Below are 18,001 nucleotides of genomic sequence, written 5' to 3'. Positions count from 1 at the left end.
ATTCCGTTCGAAAATAAGATTTGATGGAGAAGATAATTCCAGAGAGTGGAGTAGAAAATACACACGCACGCACGCACACGCACACACGTGTACACGTGCAATAAAAACAACAACGACAATTTTCATGTGTGCACAACACAAGTACACAAGTAATTTTTTTTTTAAAGTTTTAAAATTATTTCCCTTCGAGTGTGTACGAATGTGTGTGTGCGTGCGTGCGTGCGCGTGTTTTAGCTTTTAAACCTTCGAATTCTTTTCAAGGAACGGTCAAAAAAAAAAAAAAAGAAAAAAAAAATTTTTTTTTTCTTCGTAAATGGCACTAAAATGAATTCTGACTATTTCAATTTTTTTTGGCTGCTCCTCCTCCTACTAAAAAACGTAACCGCGACTTGGCGTTTTTTTTTTTTTTTTTTTAAATTACCGGTTTATTTTTTTTTTTTTGGTATTTTTTCTTATTATCAAGAAAGTGAGAGAGAGAGAGAGAGAGAGAGAGAGAAAGGTATATATAAAATAAAATATAAAAATTACCATCGTTATGTGAGAAAAAAAAAACAACGACTAAAAGTAATAAAAAAAAGATGGCGACATATATTGTTAACAAAAAACTTTATAAATAATGATGACTTTTTACGTATGTATAAATAAATTACACGAAAGGTCAGACAAAAAAAAACCAAAACAAAAACAAAAAAAATTTTCACGTAAAGTTCCAAAATAATAATAATAATAATAACAATTTTTTTAAACGTTTGTTTGTCATGCGACAAACGTGTTGGAAATCCCACCACCACCCCACGATACGACTAATACCCAAACATAGTAAGAAAAAATATGACGAGAAAAACATGAAAACACAAAAAAAACGTAGTGAAAATAGAAAAAGAGAGAGAGAGAGAGAGAGAAGGAGAGAGTCGTGAAAGAAAAAAAGAAAAGAAAAAACTAATCAATGTCCAAAGACAAAGTCATAAAAATGTAATTAAACATGTCGAAAAAATTTATTTTCTACGACCACCATTTTAAATAATAATAATAATAATAATAATACTAATAAGTAGAAAAAGAAGAAGAAGAGGAAGAAGAAGAAGAAAACTTTTAAAAATGAAAGAAGAGACTCATTGTAATAAAAAAGTTAAAAGAAAAAAAAATGCACCAATATTTTGTTAACTTATTTCTATATATATAAAATAATAATAATAATAATCAATAATTATCTCTTCGCCATTGTAAGATGGAGATTCCAATAATCGAATTATTGATTGGTTCACCATTATTTTTAAAAAAAAAAAAAAAAATATTCAAAATGAGGCAGGTGCCTTCGTGCCCGAAGAAAAATACCTTCGAGCAAGTAAAAAAAAAAATTTTTTTTTTTTTTCTTAAAAATCTCTTTTATCTCGTCGATGCCCGTGCGTGTGTACGCACGCACGCGCACTTGCATCCCCCTCCCTTTTTTTCTTACGTTCCATGCTTTCCAAATAATTTTTTCCCATTCGTGATAACACGTTTGCATTTTTCCATGTTTTAAATACCTTCTCCCTATCTCTCTTTGGAAAAAATTGACATATCATTCCATATACTTTTCCACACTCTCTCTCTCTCTCTCTCTCTCTTTTTAATAAGCAACAACAACTTATTATCATTATTATCAATTGTGAAAATCTTCTGTAACTACGGTTGGATTTAAACATTGTTTTTTTTTTTTTTTTTTTTTTTACTGTAGCTTTAACTTCAAAATGATTTATTTTTAATTTTTTTTCAATGCCAACCGGTTAACAAGTTAATCGTTTTTTTTAAAAAAAAATTTCTTTCTTCTCGACTTTACCACTATTTTACGCGAGATTTTAAAAAAGAGAGAGAGAGAGAGAGAGAGATAGAAAAATTTTTTTTCAGGTTAATCATGGCCATTGGAAATTTTTCTTTTTTTTTTTTGACTAGTCAACATAAAGACCTGCCCCCACGAATTGAAAATGCGTTGGAACATTTATCTTGATTCAATATATATATAACCGTGAGTTGAATTTCCAGAATTTCGGGGTTTTCACTTTAAAATTCTTTCGTGAATCCCCCCCCCAAAAAAAAAAAAAAAAAAAAAAACGTTCACGAGTGTGTTTGTACACACAGTTTCCGCCTTTTTCCCATCTTCATCTTCATCATCTACCCTTCGTTGGCTCATTTCCTCTTTTCTCTCTCTCTCTCTCTCTCATCTTATTGTACGAATATTATTATTATTTTCAAGTAAAAAAAGAAACCGCTTGAAATTATAGGATGCAAAAGATCCTTTTTTTTTGTCAATTGAACGATTCAAAAAAAAAAAAAAAACCCGAGAACAAACACACAAACACATCATGGCGCCCTCGTCTCATCGTCGGCATCTTTTTCATCTTTAAGGTCGAACCGGCGACATAGCCCCCCTCTCAACCCCTAACCCCTACCCCCGAAAAGTAAAAATTGCAATAAATAAATAAATAAAGACCGGTAATTATTTTCCAAAATGATAAATAAATTTTCGACGACTTTTGACACACAAAAGAGTGAAAGTTGATATTGGGTAATCCTTTTATAACGACTAATAATAATAATAATACATTACAGGTAGGTAGAATGAAAAAAGAATAACGATTAGGACGTCATTAATTGTCACACACATTAATAATTTATCCACACGTCGAAAAACCATCGAAAAAAAAAAAAAAAATTTTTTTTCAGGTACCACGCGTGAAATAAATACATCATATAACATCATTAAAAATCCTCGTTATTAAAAAAAAATATTTTTGACTTCGTGTTAACCTCATCACAATCATCATCATCATCATCATCATTATTTTCAGGTACCGAATACATGGGTGAAAGAAGTTTTTTTTTTTCTTTTAGACAATTTCATTCTTCCCTCATTATTATTTTTTTTAAATTAAAAATAAAAATTTTTGTTGTTGTTAACAAATAAATAAATTTTTTCTATTTTTCATCTCTCTCTCTCTCTCTCTCCCCTCCCCTCTCTCTGTCTCTCTCTCTCTTTCTTTCTCATTATTTGAAAATCACAAGAGTTAACGTTCTTGTTAAATAATTAATTATTACTTAAAGTAAATAAATAAATGTTATGTAATCGATTAATGTCTTTCCCTCTCTCTCTCTCCCTTTCAGTCAGGTACACAACTATTGATAATATTATCATAATAATAATATTAATTACAATTATTAATAATAATGTTTAGATTGAAAAAAAAGAAAAGTACTTACCTCAGACAGGTCCCTTTGTGACATTTTTTTTCTTTAACCATAAAAATTTTTGTCATTTCAATATAACAACAGCAAAAAGTAAAAAACACAAAAATAAAAACTTCACAGTATACACGTCACATTTTAATTAATTAAATTAAAATAATTAAACGAAAAAACAAATTATTTAAATTATTTGTAATTTTTTTGGTTGTATTCACACACTCAAAACATTTTATTTCCTTTACCACTTTTATTATCGTTATTAATCATAATAATAATATGTATATGTAAACACATCTTTCGATTTATTATTTATATAAATAAATAATTATTAAAATAATTTACATTTTTAACTATTAAACTATTATTATATATAATTGACACAAAACGAAATTTTTTTTCGATGATTGTTATTAAAAAAAACCGAAGAAATGGTTTTTTCGACTACTGCTTTAAACAATAAAATAACCGTTAATATAAAACGTTGAACGAAATAAAATTTAAAAATTAAATTTCACAAATTAAAACTATAACACAATAAAAAAACATTAAAATAATAATAATAATTGTTGTTTTATTAAAAAAAAAACACACACACAGAAAACATGATGACTTTCGTTCGCGTTAGCCTAGTGGTACCAAAAAACAACCTGCATTCCTTTCTCGTCGCCATATTGGAATGTAGATTGTGGTCAGGCTCGCTCGCTCGCTCGCATCTGTGAACCTTAAGTTAGAATCGAGTTTTTCTTTTACAAAAATTCTCATATTCACAGCATGTGAACTAAATTACGATATTGTTATTATATTACCTCCATGTCGTTTTCCCAACGTTTTTTCTATATTCACAACGAATGAACTTTTTTTTTCAAAAATATCTCCTGGAAGAAAAAAAATTTATTATTATTATTATTATGTTGGTTGAAATCGTGTTACTTATGTGCCAAGGAATTCATCTTTCATTTTTTTTTTTTTTTTTAAGGTACCATTTGAACACTTTTGCTTATAAGAAAGAGTCAACAATTACAGAGGCGGAAGTTGATGGGTTGAAAAATTTCAATGCGGGTGGGCCCAGTCGGTACAAATGGCGGATTTCATTATTTAAATACCGCCACACGTTTGGGGCTCTAATTTAAATTATTTTTTGACAAATAATTTTTCTTTTATATACCTTTTCATTTAACCGCCACCACCACCACCACCGACTACAAATCTCCATCATCCATTTTTTTTTATTTACTTCTCTCATCGCTTTGAAATTTTTCACGCGTTAAAAAAAAAAAAAGTTTTATGGAATTTATCATTATTATTATTATTAAATTATTTTTTTTTTTATGTAATTTAAAAAAAAAATGGCAAACGTTCAAACGTTATTTCACGCATTCCGATTTTTTAAACCTTGAAAGTAAAAGATTCTCATTAAAAAAAAAAAAAATGAATTGGTACCGGATATAAAATATATTGGAATGCAATTTTGTATAATAAAAAAATGAGTATTAGACGAGATAACAGTGGCGAAATAAGGGAAATAATAAAAGGTCTCTAATCAAAAAGGCGTACAAAAAAAATGATAATTTTAAATCAAAATGTCAATTGTGGTGTTGCCACTTAGAAAAAAAAAAAAAAACCCACACAAATTAATAAATATCACATTTATGACTTTGATTTAACAAAAAAAAATTTTTTTTTTTAACCTGCTTTCATCACTTTTAATGGTGTCGTCGTCATCGTGGGCACACACAAAAACATCAAGTTAAAAAAAAATTTTTTTCCAGTTAAGGAATTATAGATAATTAAGGAATAAAGTTTATGTATGTATACATAATCTGGAAAAAAATGATAATGGTCAATTTAAATAATTTATGTTTGATTTTTTAAAAAAAAAATTTTTTCTTTTGAAAACGACTGGAGATTTTTTTTTTTTTTTTACTTCTTTTTTTCGTTTCAATGAATTTTTTTTTTTTTTTTTAATAGTCTTAGTTTATTATTATTATTATTATTGTTAATAATTTTTTTTTATACGACAATTAATTGAAAATTTATTTTTCCGGCTTATTATTATTATTATTATTTGAAGAAAAAAACTTTTTTTTTGAGTTTCATTGTAAAATTTTTAAAAAAATTATGGCGATTACGTCATCAATAATTTTTTTTTAACGTTACGTCACATGTATAATTATTATAAATAATTAAATAAATAAATAAATAGAGAAAGAAATAAAATAATGTGACAAAAAATAAATAAATAAATTTTCTTTTTTTGTTTGATTAACCTACATTTAAATTTTTAAAAAAAAGTTTTTTTTATTTTATTTTATTTTTACATAAAAATAAATTTTATTTATTTATTTATTTTTTCATTCAAACTTTAAATTCTTGTTTTACTGATTTTTCTTTCTCTCTCTCTCTCTCTCTTTCTCTCTTTTTTTATATACATAAAACTTGTTTTTTTTTTTTTTTTTGCTAACAAAGTTTTTTTTTGTTAGTTTAAAATGGAAATTTATAAATATATATATATTTTGTATATTTTTTCTTATTTATTTGTGAAAGATTTTTACCAAAAAAAGAAACGAGTGAGAGAGAGAGAGAGAGAGTGTGAGAAAGATTAACATTTTTTTGTCATTTAAAAAAAAAAAAAAGAAATGTCGCAGTTCATCACTTAATAATAATCCTCTTATAGATTTTTTTTAAAAATATGGTTATTTTATTTTTATTTAATGAATTTACATAAGAAACATTTTTATTTTTAGATTTTATGTTTTTTTCTTCTTCTTCTTCTCCATCTTCTTCTTTTTTCATATTCAAACCAAAAAAATTTCAATGGTAAAATAATAATAATAATAATAAACATAAAAAAGTCATAGACGAAACCGTGCGAAAAAAAAAAAATTAAAAAATTTCTTTTGGACGTCAAAAAAAATTTATTATTATTATTATTGTCATTATTATTATTATTATCCAAGTTACTACTTCCGGTCGATATCGAAATTATATAAAAATGTGAAAGCACAACAAAATAAAAATAAAAAATAATTTTATTTTTTTAACTCGATCGATCTACTTTCTCCCTCCCCTTTCCTCCCCCGGTTACGCCCCTTCGCATTTCTCCCCTCCCCCTCATTATCACGACGGGTGTTGACATAAGAAACTTTTCCCGAAATTGTAGAAAATTTCCCCCCTTAAAAAAAAAAAAAATGTGCTGAACATTTTCATTACAATCGATTAAAAATAAATTCAAAATATCAAAAAAAATTTATAATTAAACGAAATTATAACAAACAAACGAACAAACAATCGATCAATAGAAAATATTAAGAACAAGCAACAAATATTTTACGCATATTTTTTTTAATAACACACGCACGCACACACTTTTACACTTTTATAATTTTTTACCATACGTACACGTGTATGTATATATTTATTATACAGTTTTTTTAACGTTTGTCATATTATTATTATTATTATTATCCACCATTAAACACGACAAGGCTACTTTGTCGGAGTTTTTTTTAAGTATTTATCCGAGGTTTCTACCCGATTCCTTAGGGACAAATACTCGAATTTCGGTGGTGCCACTTATTATAAGATAGCACCACATCAATTCTTGAAGGTCTTCCTGAGTCCGTCTTTTTCGATGGGAACGATTTGTCTCCTGAACTGGGCTCCGGTGACTAACATCTTTGGAGTGGCCAGGGTCAGAAGCAGTGAAATTCACGTTCTCGTCGAGCTGCCTCAGGTCGACAGTAGAACAAGATTTTTGTTTTTGGTTCTTACTTTGTCTTGTTCTCATTTTTTTTGCTCTTTTTAAGCCAACAGCACGTGGCGTTCTCAGACGGTCACCCATCCAAGTTTGCACCACGCCCGATGCTGCTTAACTTCGGTGATCGTACGGGAACCGGTGTGACCAGCACGCTATGGCCGTTGGCTTTATTATTATTATTATTATTACTATTATTATTATCATTAATTAATTGCAAATGTCTTAAACCGGCAACAGCCGACTGAAATCCGGCATTATAATCTAAAGTAACTTCATTATAAACATATTCTTCTCTTTTATCTTCGTAATAATCATTTTCGTCAGGTCCGCTGACTAAGGCACCATAAAGTATTTGAGGATTCGGTCCTGGTTGAGAATAAGCTTCCCATCCGCATTTGGCAGGTCTTTTAGGACAAGAACTACAAACAGAAAAAAAAAAACGGAAATTTTTTCGGTATCGAGTTTGTAATACAAACAACAACAACAACCAACGTGAGACGTGCGTGCGTGCGTGTACGCGTGCGTACCTGGCTGCATGATGAGGTTGTTTCGGATAATCCTTACCAAAACCAACGAGGTAACTTCTTCCCGAATCCCCCAAAATATAATCAATTTGCCTTTTGGCAAATTTTCTATATTTGCTTGATGATTTTAAACCAATGTCCGCCGCCTGAAACAAACAACAAAACGTTTGTCGTAAACAGGATAAATAAATCTGTAGACGAAAAAAAAAATTTTTATTTATTTAAATTAGGGAGCGTTCAACGTCTTTAAATTTATGAATGATAATGATAATAATAATAATACTTTGACTGAATTTTAAACAGTGAAAAAGAAAGAAAATCATCATCATCGTCATCGTCATCGTTTCCCTTATTATTATTATTATTATTTCATCTTAAAAATTTAAATTTTAATAATATTAAAATTCATGTTTTTTATATATATCGTGGAAAAAAAATTTTTGTTTGCATACACACGACAATAACAATCAAAAAACTGGAAAAATTCGGAGAAAAACGTCGTTTGTTATTTTTTTTTTTTCGATTTACTTGCAATTTTATTATTATTATTATTATTTTTTTATGGAACCGTCATCATCATCATCGTTCCATCGTCACCTTTTATTGATTTTTATTTGTTTAAATAAATAAATTTGAAGTATTGATTTAACGGGTATCGTTTTTTGGAAATGAAAGTGCGTGCGTGCGTGCGTGCGTGTATGCGTGCGCGTATTTCAAGTGGATTTACGTCACGTCGTAAAAAAAACGTTCTTCTTGGTATTTAAATACAAAAAAAAAATAAAATTCACGAGATTAAAAAAAAAAAAAAAAAACATCCGTTTGTTGTTGTTGTTTTTATCCTGTACCTGTAAGCAAACAAATGCGACGTTACTAGCATGGCATAAAGTTCCAAGTTTGTCGATGTATGTGAGACCTTTCGGCGTGACCTTTTGATAATCGACAATGAAATCACAAAATGCTTGTGCGGCTTCTATATATTCCGGTCTACCAGTTAGTTGAGCGAGAAGAATCTGAAATGAATTGATTATAATGCCACAATCGGAAACAAAAGTTTTTCTTTTCGAAAATTTTCCTTTTCTTTTTTTACGTCATTTCCGTTTTCCGTCGGTCACGATATGACAAAATGTCATTAAATTTGTGTAATTATTTTGTTTTACCTGAACTCCGGCAACTTTTTTATTATAAAAAAATTCATTCGGCCTTTCTTTCAACCTGAATTTCATGTAATGATGTTCGGCATCGTCTAAATACGTTAAATCGTTACTTGCTTTATATAACCAAGCAGCTGACCATGTTAATTCATCCGCATAATCCGTTGATCTATAAATAATAATAATAATAATAATAATAATAATAATTAATTTATAATAAATCAAAAAAAAAAAAAATCGAATATCGTGCTCTACGTACTCGAACCGTAAGTTTCTTCTTGGAAAAAAAAAAAAAAACGATTGTTGTTTGTTTCGAAACAATTTTTGTTTTAAGACAACTTAATTTTAGGATCGGAATAAATTCGTTTCTAATGTCGAATTTTTTTTTTTAAAATGTCCGACATTTTCGAAAATGTTTTTGTTTTTAATCAATTAATAATTTTCTTACTCGTAATATTGCGATGCTCCTTTGATTGCTTCGTGATAAAGTCCTCTATAATTAGTTGCGAAACTATATAGTTGTTTTCCGTGCTTGAGGCACAGGGCCGAATACTCAGGATCGACATATTTAAAAGCCAAGGATACCGCGGCTAATGCAGCTGCCGTTTCTCCAGCAAGATCAGATCCTAAAAATTTACTTAATAAAATGTAGATAAACTCGTAAAAAAATTAAACAAACAAAACATACGTTTAATTCATAACAATAATAATAATAACAGGTGCGTGTGTTTCCTTTATTATTGTACCTGGATGTTCTTTATCTATTTTATATGCTGGCCTGGACATGTTTAAATCTTCCGGTCTACCCCAAAATGCGTGATCCAATGCGAAATCACCAACTTGACCGTAAAATTCATCTGGACTCACGTGACATTTAATAAAATAATCACTCGCCCATTTGATTGCATTCAAACAATGTTTGTATTGCCCTGTAAATAAAAAAAAAATTGTGCAAATCACTCACCATGATGATGATGATAATAATGATAATGATAATGGAGTTGAATAGAAAGAAAAAAAAAGAAAAAAATTCAATTGCAAAACCTGTTTTTCTAAGAATCTCTTTCCCTCTCTCTCTCTCTCTCTCTCTTTCGTATAACAGGAATGTAGTAACCTTATGTGTAAGGTGTTTGTGCGTGTGTGTGCGTGCACGTGTACATGCACGCACATTCGTATAAGAATTTTTAGTAATTAATGTAAAAAAAAGGAAAAGAAAATATAAAGAAGATGTATGAGAATTTTTTTTTACTTACTTACTTATCTAAGTAATTTAAAAAACATGATATATATATATATATATATATAAATAAAAGATTTTTTTTAAAGTGTAATAATTGTTTTATTTATGTACATAATTGACACATAAATTTAAAAATAAAAATGATTGTCTCACCCGAAGCCAGGTACGCGTCTTTATAAGATAAAAGTCCCCAGGCTAATAGAGTTGTCGTGCTAGCCATTGTAAATCCAAATTTAACAAAATCTCCAGCTGTAATAGTAATAAATAAATAAATAATTTGTATAACGTATTTGTTGTACGTATATAAAATGCGACGTAATTAATAATAATAATAATAATAATAATTATTTATGTAATAATGATAACGAAATATACCATCGTAATATCCTCCTGTTAAATCGTCACCGTTTGGACTACTGTCATTAAGACCGGAATTTTGCCTCCAGGATATTCTGTTATCTGGCGGTAAATAACCAGACCTTTGAGCTTCGTAAAATAATAATGATAATTCCAATGCTTTATCGTAATCGTAATTATTCGATGCGAATGCCGTGCACGTGAGTATAACGAAAATTCCGATTTTAACACCCATCAGGATTTTCATCTGGAAAAACAAAAATTTTGTAAAAAAAAAAAATTAATTGCGAAATCCCTTTCTCCCCTCTCTCTTTCGCTCTCTCTCTCCCCCCCTCTCTCTCCATCACTCTCCTCCCATCTCTTTTTCTCCTTCCCTCATCTCTCTCTTCCCTCCCATCTCTCGCTCTCTCGCAAAGGGGAGCATGTAAAACCCTAAAGGGGAAACAAAAAACACATTTCGACTTTGATTTTAATTCTAAGAAAAAATAATAATAATAATAATAATTGAATGGAGTCGTAAGAAAAAAAAATTGATTTTATCAATTATCATTATTCAATACGGAAATATATATAAGAAAATTATTTTTATTTTTCCAAATGGAAATTTTTTTCCAGCTGGAAAATCAAATCGAAAAATACAAAAAAAAAAAATTTTTTTTTATACCATCGAAACCCTCCGGATATTTTTTTTTCCAGATTTTTTTTTTTTTTCAATGTATTATAAATGTGTGTTAAAACACTCCACCACTCCAGGTATTTATTATTATTATTATTATTATTATTATTATCAATTTTGTACGAAATATTTCGCGTACCTGTTTTCATTGAAATTATTAAATCTCTCTGGCATTTATACATAGAAAAAATTATTTATTTATTTATTTTTTATTGATGAAATTATGTTTTTTTTTTTAGAGAAATAGTATAAAAGGCTAAGGTTACATTAAATTACTGGAATTCCAAGTAAATCCTGGAACGTTTTTTTATTTTCGTGCACGTTAAAACAAAAAATTTTAAAACAATATAAAAATTGTCATTTAAATGTTATCGAACTTTTATATGGAATGATCGAGCCTAAATAAAAATCATTAACAAAAATAACAAATTTACTAAATAGTTGTTTGTTTGTTTGTTTGTTTGTTGCGACTTAAAATAATTTTAAAACGAACGAAATTTCTAGAATAATTTTTCTTTTTTTCATTACGTAAATAATTAGTATCGTCGTCGCGAATGCGTCGTAATACGTTTAAAAACAAACAAACAAACAAACGAAAAAAAAACAAACGATTACTTACGTTTAATTTAATTAATAACGGATACGATGATGATAATAATAATTTTTTTTTTTTTAAATTTCCTTCGTTTATTTCGTCATTTAAAAAAAAAATTTTTAACAACAAACGAATACAAACAAAAGAGCGAAAAAAAAAAAAGAGAGAGAGACGACGACAAACACATTTGGTTCAAAGCTCGGCATTTTTTTACATTTATTTATTTATTTGCCACAGGGGGGGGGATTGTCTTAAACCAGACCATAAATTATATATGGCGTACCTACTACTACCTCTCATTCAACCTCCAGGTCTCTTTTTTTTTTATTTTATATACCACAAAAAAACAAAAACAAAACCTTTGTTTGTTTCGAATCCAAACTTCTTCTACTGGTTTTTTATATTGATTTTTTTTTTTTTTGTAATTATGCCTCGTGCGGCCAACACCATTTTTTTTTTTTACGAGTACTACTCACTCGCATTACATTTTTTTCTAGTACTTATAAATATTACCTGACAAAAAAAAATTTAACTACAGCGTTAACGGGTGTAAATCCCCGCGAAAATTATTTAAAAAATTAATAAATCGTATTAAACCGGATATAAATGAAATTTTCGCACATCCGGTAATATAAAATTTAAATCGTTATAGTTTATCACGTTTAGTTACTTTCACAAAATTTTAAATTTATTAACTGTAATAAATAATATATTAAAAAAAAAAAAAAATTTAATTATTTCCTGTTACTATACATATATAGATACGTGAAAGTTGTGGTTGTTGTGATTGTTGTTGAAACAAACAAACAAACAATATCCAAAAAAAAAAAAAAAAGTTACTGTTATGTTTATGTTTTTAATAAATAACGCGAATGAATATATATATTTTTTGTACCACCGCGAGTCTGTGTGTGTGTGTTTATGTGTCCACGTGCACGTGCACACGTGTGTAAATACGAGATCCGAATACACCTCAACAATTTTTTTGTTAAGTAAAAAAAAACAAAACAAAAATAATTATCGTATGGATAATTACGTGGTCGAATCGAAGAAAAAAAAAGGCCCACCATTAATTTTATTTTATTATTATCATTATTATTATTATTATTTTATTATTTTATTTATTATTATTATTAAATTAATTAAATTTTTATTAAATTCGTATCCGATGAAGAAAAATTTCACCGGATTTAATATTTTTTTTTTACATTTTAAATAAAATTTTTTTTTTTTTTTGCATGATGTGATTTTAAAAATAATAATAATAATAATTTTTTTTCAAGGTTTTTAAAAAAATTTTATTACGTAATAAAATTTTTAAAAATCACCGTGTTCTTTTTTTTTTTTTTTTTCATCAACCTGTACCTGTATTTTGTTTAAAAATATAAAAATTTAAAATTTAAAAACCTTGCGAATTGATCACATGTAAAAAAAAATTATAAACGTTAACGTTAAATTAAATAAAATAATTAAAAATATTTAAATAAAAAAAAAAAAGTTAAATACCTTTAAAATGACGTCACAAATAAATAATAATCCGTCGTCGTTGTTTATTATTAATTATTATTATTATTTTATAACGTTACACATTAATATTAATTAATAACACTCGATTTAATTAATAAAATCATTTTTAATTAATTAAATAAAATTAAAAAAAAAAAAAAAACATTTCGAATACGTTTATAACACACGCGTTCGATTAACGGGGGAGTGGGGAGGGGGAGAGGGAGAACGAAAAAACGAAAAAAAAAATAATAAAATAATAATAATAATAAGGAGTTAAACATGTATCGGCGCGAAACCCGAACTGATACTGTCAGGTTGATGGTGGGTGCAATCGAATATTGAATCATAGCCGTCAGGCATTCACAACTTTCGATATTGCATTTATTATTTAGGTTTTCAAACTAGGTATAATTTTTTTTTTTTTTACGTTTTTTTTTTTTTAACGCACACATGCCTGATTAAACGATGATGATGATGATGATGATGATGATGAGAATACAGAAAAAAAATAATAAATAAACGTAAATTGAAGGGAGAGGGGGGGGAAAATGATATAATTTCGTATTGTTTAATCCGATGGAAAAATAATAATAATAATTTTTTTTTGGGATCCCCCTCCTCGTTTTTTTTTATTAGCAATGGCACGTATATTTTTTGTTAATAACATATATTATTTAAATAATTATAAACAATTTTTTTTTTGTGCAATTATTTAACAAAAAAATTGACGACGTATTGGTTTTACCCCGCTCATTCGTACATACACGTATTTATTTTTTATTATCCGAGTAATAATAATAATAATAATTTTTTTTTAAACAAATCGAATTGGAAAAAAAAAACAAAATGGCGTTTTTAATTTATTTTTTTAATAACAATTCCTCCTCTTATTATACGAATTATAAATTTTTTTTTAAAAAAAAAAAAAAAAGGGTGTCGAGAAAAAATTAAATTAAATCGATTGTTTTCTTTCTCGAAAATTATATAAATAAATAAATAAAGTTATTAATTAATTTAATTATGTATTTCTCACCTCTAATAAAAAAAAATTTCTATGGGAAAATAAATAAATAAATAAATTGGCGAAAGTAAAAATAATAATTATTTTAATTATTAATTGTTATTTTTTTTTCAATTTCATTTATTTATTTATTATTAAATAAACAATTTAATTTAATTTTTTTTCAAATAACATAAAAATATTGGAAAAAACAATAATAATAATAAATTCGCAGAATACATCAAATATACAAAGCGTACATATTATTATTATTATTATTGTTTTTCGCTATAAAATGACGTAAAAGAATACAATTATTTACGTGCCATCCTGTAGTTTTTTTTTTTTTCCAATTCATTCATAAATTTTTTTTTTTTTTTTTGTTTTTGACTAGTTATTGTAAATTGTTATTGTTTTCTTTTAAATAATAATAATGATGATGATGATGAGTAAATAAATAAATAAATAATTTTTTTAAATAAATTAAATTAATTAATGTTTTTTTTTTGTCAAACAATTAACGAAGTTTTTATTATTTAATTGTCGCCATTGAGTCGTCATTCATAATTATTATTCTTATTAATATTATTATTATTATTATTATTATTTAATGTAATTTTATACAAAGGTGAAGACGATTCTTTTTGCAAATATTTTCTTTTTTCTCTTACTTTTTTTTTTTTATTAAAAATGAGAATGTCGGATTCTAATTACTTATTTAATATTTGCCAACTCAGATTATTTTTGTCAGTTATTGCCCGGTATTTTTTTTATATACATAGAATACACGTCGTATATATTTACATATTTATTTATTTATTTATTTATTTATTTTACAACAAACGATGAAAAAATATTCTCACCTTTGAATGAATTGATGATTGTAGTTTGAAACTTTTGTATAATATTCTTAACGTTTTAAATTCAATGAAATTTGATTCTTTACTTAGAAAATCACATTTATATATATTTTTTTTTTCTAATGCGTGCATAATTTTTTAAATTGGAAATAAATAAATAAATAAATAAAATAAATAGTTTGCGTTTTTTAATGATATTAATATCAAATCAAATGATTCATTACTATTAAATAAATTTAATTTTTTTTTTTAATTATTATTGTTACTGCCTATCGCAGCATCGAATACTTTTTATTTTTTTTAATGATTAAAATCGTATTATTTTTACAAATTAATAAATTTATATTAAATTTATTTACATAAGTAAGGAAATGAAACCTTTACCGCTCTTAATAAACACTTAAATAATAATAATAATAATTTTTTTTATTTTTTCAACGCCTTTAAAATCACCCCTCTGCAACTTTTCTATTTTTAACGTACGTAAATAACATAACTAAAATTTTACAGGCGCACAGAGACGTACAATAATTATTTTATTATTATTATTATTTGAAATCTTCCAACCTTATAAATACATTAATAAATTAATAAATAATTACAATAAAAAAAAAAGAAATTTATGTTTATTTTAAAACAAGGGTTATTTTTTTCATTATTATTATTATTTTATTTAAATTATAAACGAGCGAATGAATAAAACCGTTTGAATTCACGCGTTATTAATTATGTAAAAGTCGTAATACAATTAATAAGTATCTTTTTTTTTAATAGATTTTATTATTATTTATTAATAATTTTACCATATTAAAATAAATTAATACCATTTTTTATTTAATTATGTATCATTTAATTTATCACGTGCCGTTTATATTACGTACGAATATGTTTCAATAATGATGATAATAATAAAAATAAATTTCTCACGATTGATAATTTTTTTTTAAAATAATTTATTGATTGATAATATTTAATAATAATACGAGACAATAAAAAAAAAAAAAAAAAAAGTTTTACATGAGAAATTACTTGTGAGAAATAAAATTTTTTTTTTATTTATGCAATCGTTACGTAAAAGTAATAATAATAATAATAATAATAATTTGATTGATGGAATCCTTTTTTATTATAATCAAATATACCAATTATAGATGGCATTTATTTATTTATGTATTACATCGCGAAGGTTATTTATTAAAGAGAAAAAAAATTATTTTTTTTAAATTTAATTTATTTTTATGTATATATATTTTACACACATCCTTAAAATTTATTTATTTATATATATTTGGAAATAAATAAATAATTAATAAAAACGCGAGATAGATATAAAATAAAATAAAAAAATGGCGTCGAAGGTCGTTAAAAATTTACGTTAATGGACGTTGTTGATTAGCGTTATCATTTAATAATATCTTAGTCATTATTGCTAAAAGCGCTTTTGAAATTGTCCAGGGAAAGACCTGGAATTATTATTATCATTATTATTATTTTTCATTGTTTTTCTTATTAAATAATAAATTCTAAGAATGTTATATGAAAAAAAAAAAAATTTTTTTAAATTTTCACGCGTAAAGCTAACAAATAGTCATATTATCAATTATTTTCCGGAAAAAAAAAATGACGTTTTTTAAATTCGTTTCCATTTCCAGGTACTTCCGGGAAAAATTGAAAAATAATCTGTTGGAAATGATAAATTAACTAGTGATGGTATATCATCAATCAATCAATCAATCATTACCCATACCGGATGTCAAAAAAAAAAAAAAAAAAAATTCGGATAATCAAACCATAAAAAAATATCGAAAACCATATTAATAATAATAATAATTTTATTTATGTATATTTTATTTGGTGAAATTTTATTTATTTATTTATTTATATTATTATTATTTATTTATTTATTTTTAAAACGAAATTAAAAACAAACAAAAAATCGGAAAATCGTTTTATGTTTTCTTCATTAATAAAGAATAAAAAAAAAAAAAATTTAAATTTTTGGGAAAACCATTTTAAAAAAAAATTCATGGAAATCATCATCATCATCATCATGTATACCACTCCCGTATTTTTTTTTTTTTTTTTTTTTTTTTTTTTATTTAACAAAATTTATTTTTATTTTTTTCTCGTTTTAAAAATATATTTTAAGTGTCAAAAAAAAACGGTAAAAACATTATAAAAACCGTACCCGACCTAAAAAGCGAAAAAAAAAAAAAAAGGGATGGAAAAGTAAAAAAAGGAAAAAAAGAGTTATATATATGTGAAATAAGTTGTGATACCTTGTTGTTGTTGGGGTACCACTACCTTCATTCAGGTTCTAGCGGTCCAGCATCATGGTCACGGATGTTTTTTTTGGGATTTTTATTTAATTTATTTTTCGTATTTATTTCCCTATTTTTTTTTTTTTTTATTTGTAAATTTAAAACAAAAAAAAACACCCGTTCCCGAATTTTTTCTATTTTTTTCTACGGATTAATAAATATTTTTATTTAAAAAAAAAATTTAAATAAAGAAAAAATAATAATAATAATAATTTTTCGTTAATAATTACGTATAAAGGTAAGTTTTTTTTTTTTTAATTTTTTTTTTTTTTTTTTTTTATTAAATAAATTTTTTTTTAATTTTTAAGAGTAGTAATTTTTTTACTAGAGTATTATTATCATCATCATCCCCTTTGATAAATTTTCTGAAACAATTCGATTTGAAAATTTATTATTAAATGGAAAAATCGTTTCAAAACATTTGACTTTAAAAAAAAAAAAATTTTTTTTCTGTTTTGTTTTGTTTTTAAATATTTTTTTTTTTTTACCTTAAAATAATAATAATTAGTTGTAATATTAGTTGTACGTATAACGGGGGGGCTGACAGGGGGAAGACGGTGGAGAAATCATAATTTAAATCACTAACTGAAACCCACGTTCGAATAAATAAATGAAAAAAAATACCGTTAAAAAAATTCGTTGATAAGACACGTTAAAAATTTTTTTCTTTTCTTTTCTTTTCTTTTCTTTTCCACACGATCAAATTTTATTTATTTTTCAAAATGTCGGATCTCATCGGTATTTTTCTTTTAAAAAAAAAGAAAACAATTTATAAATTTTTTTTGATTC

The 18,001-nt window shown here is 25.6% G+C and overlaps 1 protein-coding gene across 1 annotated transcript; it reads right to left on the bottom strand.

Annotated features, from left to right (window-relative positions):
• Window positions 1-7,055: 7,055 nt before the first annotated feature.
• Window positions 7,056-10,486, bottom strand: Phum_PHUM254970 (Endoglucanase E-4 precursor, putative; the record flags this gene model as incomplete). Its single annotated transcript, XM_002426420.1, has 8 exons — window positions 7,056-7,398; window positions 7,507-7,649; window positions 8,349-8,513; window positions 8,661-8,823; window positions 9,103-9,280; window positions 9,401-9,583; window positions 10,048-10,143; window positions 10,270-10,486. 8 exons carry the CDS (start codon window positions 10,484-10,486, stop codon window positions 7,056-7,058), a joined length of 1,488 nt encoding a protein of 495 aa, XP_002426465.1.
• Between the last annotated feature and the right edge of the window lie 7,515 nt (window positions 10,487-18,001).

The sequence above is a fragment of the Pediculus humanus genome, genomic scaffold (genome assembly GCF_000006295.1).
Source record: "Pediculus humanus corporis 1103172107629 genomic scaffold, whole genome shotgun sequence".
Lineage (NCBI taxonomy): Eukaryota > Metazoa > Arthropoda > Insecta > Psocodea > Pediculidae > Pediculus > Pediculus humanus.
The sequence above is the reverse complement of the archived record's forward strand: the minus strand, read 5'-3'. Positions and strand labels throughout refer to the sequence as shown.